At 34.3% G+C, this 4,484-nt stretch overlaps 1 protein-coding gene across 1 annotated transcript; it reads right to left on the bottom strand.

Annotated features, from left to right (window-relative positions):
* Positions 1-900: 900 nt before the first annotated feature.
* On the bottom strand, positions 901-1,836 carry LOC124983296 (olfactory receptor 6C2-like). Its single transcript, XM_047550475.1, has one exon. The coding sequence runs from the start codon at positions 1,834-1,836 to the stop codon at positions 901-903; it is 936 nt and encodes a 311-aa protein (XP_047406431.1).
* Positions 1,837-4,484: the final 2,648 nt, after the last annotated feature.

Raw genomic sequence — 4,484 nt, 5'->3', positions numbered from 1 at the left:
TCCTGGTACCAAAAAAAAAAAAAAAATGAAGTTTAGATTGCAAAAATGCCCCTTACCTATTTCAAGATCAAGACAGTAAAAGTTTAAAATAGATGAAAATACAGCTGCCATAGATTTACTTTGGGTTGTTGTCATTTATATTACTAATTTACATACGTTCATCCAATAATTTTAATTTCTCAACAGCTAAAGATTATAGTTATAAAGCATAAAACCAAATAAAGATAAAGATATGTGAACATTTGCCTTGCAAATACTAGTCTTCCGAGAATTTTTTATTTTATGTAAATTCTATTAAACTTAATTAGTTAGCCCTATTGTTTTTAGAGTCTTCAAAATTGTAGGATTTCATATTTTATAATTCAGCTTCCATGTTAAAGCATGAACATTTATAAAGGTGTTTTTTAAAGGTTGAAATGCCATCTGTTTTTTTTTTTTTTGGTTGTTGTTTGCTGTGTTTATAATTTACATGTAATATGTTTTATCATGTTTTTTAATTCATTGGTTCTATGTATCCATTAAAACAAAAGACTTGAAAGGACAGGAAGTTAGTGGGTTTTCTATTTATTTCATCCCCAGTGTCTGAAACGGTGCCTGGCTTTCTAAAAGGCTTTACAAATATTAGAATTGGCAAATGATACAAACACAATTACTCAATCCAAAATGTGTGATGAATGCATTTATTCTGTTTGTTTTGTTTCATTTTATTTGCAGTTCTGCAGAGATTGCTATTATGCGAAGTCTTTCTTTAGTTGCCTGGAAGTGGGTTTTATTTTTTGAGAAAAATTATCCTGAAACTGCTTCCTTGCAAGGGAAGGAATGATGTAATATGTAAGATACATATTAGAAATAGACAATCTTTTCATGAAACTTAAAATACGTTTACATTAGCAAGTTCTCTTACTTTTTTAAGAACAACATAAGTCTTTTGACTGAGTCCTTGAAGGCCTGTTTTACTTGCTTGTTCCTCAGTGTGTAAATGAAGGGGTTCAACATGGGAGAGATGGAAGTCACGAGGACTGTCACCCCCTTGTTAATGGCCACTGATTCTTTTGCTGAAGGCTTAACATAGATGAAGATACAGCTCCCATAAGTTATGGAGACCACAATCATATGGGAAGAGCAGGTAGAAAATGCCCTTTTCCTTTGGTGAGCAGAAGGGAATCCTAGAATAGTCTTAATGATGTATATGTAGGATAGAACTACACATATGAGGGTCATGATAAAAGTTAACACGGCACAAATTATGACCAGCTGCTCTATGAGCCATGTTTCTGTGCATGAGATCTTTAGGAGGGGCGATGCATCACAGGCAAAATGGTCAATAACGTTAGAGTTGCAGAATTCCAGATTCAGGCCCAGGCTAAGTGGTGGGAGTATGATCAACAAACCAGCTGTCCAGCAACAAAGGATGAGTCTTTGGCTGACGCTGGTGTTCATGATTGTCACGTAGTGCAGGGGTTTGCAGATGGCTATGTATCGGTCATAGGACATGGTGGCGAGGAGAAAAAATTCCGTCACACCAAAGAGATCCGTAAAAAATATCTGAGTGGCACAACTGTCATATGTGATTGTCTTATCCCCTGTTGATAAGCTGTACAAATATCTGGGAATACAAGCAGTTGTGAAGGAGATTTCTAAGAAGGAGAAATTTTGTAGGAAAAAGTACATGGCAGTTTTGAGGTGTGGATCCATGAAGGTGAGGGAGATGATTGCCAGGTTCCCAGTTATACTCAGCATGTAGGTGACAAACAGAAAGACGAAAATCACAACCTTCAGTTGTGGGTCATTGGTCAGTCCCAGCAGGATGAATGTTGTTATTGTGTGATTTCTCATAAGTGGATCCTGACTTCCTTTGAATCTGCATTTAAAATTCAGAGATGTTTGTGGGGAATGGTAATTAACAGAGGAAGAACCGTGAAAACCCATTCACATGCATTTAAATACTTTGTTTACAGATACTGTCACTTCACTGGTAGCTTAGGTTCTATGATTACATATCGTTGGTCATTTCAGGGTAGATCAAAACAATCAAATTGCATTATCTACACCATATTCCAAAACGTTATGATTGCTTCCTTCTTATTGCATTTTATTATTATTTTTATTTTACTTGCATCTTGGATTTAATTTTCCCAAACAGATAGATTGATTGCCAGTGTCTTGTGAGACTGAGAGATTTTCCTTATTCACAGTCCAAACCCTAAAGCTGAATCTTAAACTTTCTTTTTCATATTCATGTTTCCTTGAAGTCTTGTTATTGATACAAGTACATCACACTAATAGTTCATTATACAGATTCTCCTTCTGTGGCTTAAGATGTCAAGTTCTAGTACTATAACTATTCACACTTGTGTTTTCTTTAAACAACTTCTTCCTTACTTATTCCCCTGATTTTCCCTCATAATTTTCTGTTTAAAATACTCCTTTCCTTTTGTGATACAGAAAAAAGTATTTTGAGCATGAGTTTATTGTACAGAATAATAATGTTAGGTATGCAATATATTCCTGATGAAAATCACCACAATTGTTTCTAGTTTTCAATCTCTTTAAGCTTGGAAAACACTCCAAAATACTGTATTAACATCCCAATGTCCAAAATATATTGGGTTTAAACTATTAAGTATTTCTTCAAGTATAGATTGATTTCACTGTGACTCAGTTTTGTCAGGGTAAAATGGAAAAAAATATTATCCTTCATACATATGCTATGTGATAGTATATTCTATGAACTATTTATACAAGTACCTGGTTGATAATGAGTAATAAATACGATTTAACTATTTCAGTGTCCTGGGTCACAATTATTTTCCTTTTGTTGGTTACCATACATTTAATTGTTAGTATATTGAAATCATGGTTTGTCCCTCATTTGTTTGTTTGTTTGTTTGTTTTTGTTTTTGTTTTTGTTTTGGGGGGTTACCAGGGATTGAATTTAGGGGCACTCAACCACTGAGCCACATCCCCAACCCTATTTTGCATTTTATTTAGAGACAGGGTCTCTCTGAGTTGCTTAGTACTTTCCCGTGGCTGAGGCTGGCTTTGAACTTGAGATCCTCCTGCCTCAGTCTCCTGAGCCACTGGAATTACAGGCATGCACCACGGTGCCCAGCTGCCCTCCTGTTTTGAATTAAATAATTTATATAATATTTTATCAAATACCTCCCTTTTGCTGTTGAAGTTTAGGAAATTTCTAAGCATATTGTTATAAGGTGTGTTTTATTTCTTTCCTTTTCTTTTTATAATTTTGAGACAGGGTCCCACAAGGTTGCCCAGGTTGGCCTTGAACTTGTGATCCTCCTGCCCCGATCTCTCCCATTGCTGAGATTACAGGTGTGTGCAACCCTTCCAAGCTGTGGTGTGTTTTCAACCACACACTGTTTTTAGCAGCCTCTGTTAACTTGCCTGATTGCCACATACATGCCAAATGGGTCACCTTTCTGCTTTGTCATTTCTAGACATTTGTTTTCTTGCTGGTGTCTCTTATATTGATAGTTCTCAGTGCTTCATTATTTCTTTCTGTTGGAATATTTCCTTGAATTCCTCAACTCCAAAAAGTGATTGCTCTTTATAATCTCAATCATATAATTAGATATACCCCAGACATGAACATCTTGATTTTCCCCTTTCTACTTCCCATCCTGTATTCTTTGTAATCAAGTTAGTATGTTCTAATTATTAAACCTTTACTATAGACTACACATTGAAATAAACACTTTACATGGATTACCTGGAGTAATCTTCTCTTCAATTCTCCATTTTATCTCTGTCCCTCAGTCTCTAATTTTACTGGGAATGTACATATCCAGTCATTAGCTTCTAGTTTTCAGTTTCCAGAATTTTTGTTGGAGATGTTACCACTTTTCACATGACTCAAATTATGCTACCTTTTTCATTGTTGCTTAACATAATCTTATAAGTGTCTATACAGTACTCGAGATTAAAGAGCTCTAAAAACAATGGTTAGTAAATAACACATTAATTTACATTTCTAAATTTTAATGCAATCAGGAAAGATTCATTTATTAGAGTCACATATGACCCAAGTCTCAAAAAAGAAAATGAAAAAAATGACAGAATTTATTATACTTACACTTCTGGCAGTTAATCATAACCTTCTATTAGTTGTTTACATGTATTCTTACAGATACAACTTTAAAATGAACATAAAATTGAAAGCAAACTTGATAAATTTTAGTCACTACTGATTGAATTTGGTAACTTTGACAGTAACAATAACCTGGGAATATGTGATTTCCTGGAATTTTCTTCTGTCAATTGCATCAACTTTCTCACTGTAGATACAGAGCTATCATAAGCCTAGGAAAATATTTTTTATTTTTAACTATTACTGAAAAGTGAGTTCAAGGAAACTCTTGGTAGCTTTAGAATAGTTAATGTTCTGAACTCTTTTTTTCAGAGAAAGGGTTTTCCAATTTGAAGCTAGATATTTATTTTATTTGCCAAATCTGCAACACAGTTAA

This window comes from Sciurus carolinensis, chromosome 4 (assembly GCF_902686445.1).
Source record: "Sciurus carolinensis chromosome 4, mSciCar1.2, whole genome shotgun sequence".
NCBI lineage: Eukaryota > Metazoa > Chordata > Mammalia > Rodentia > Sciuridae > Sciurus > Sciurus carolinensis.
The sequence above is the reverse complement of the archived record's forward strand: the minus strand, read 5'-3'. Positions and strand labels throughout refer to the sequence as shown.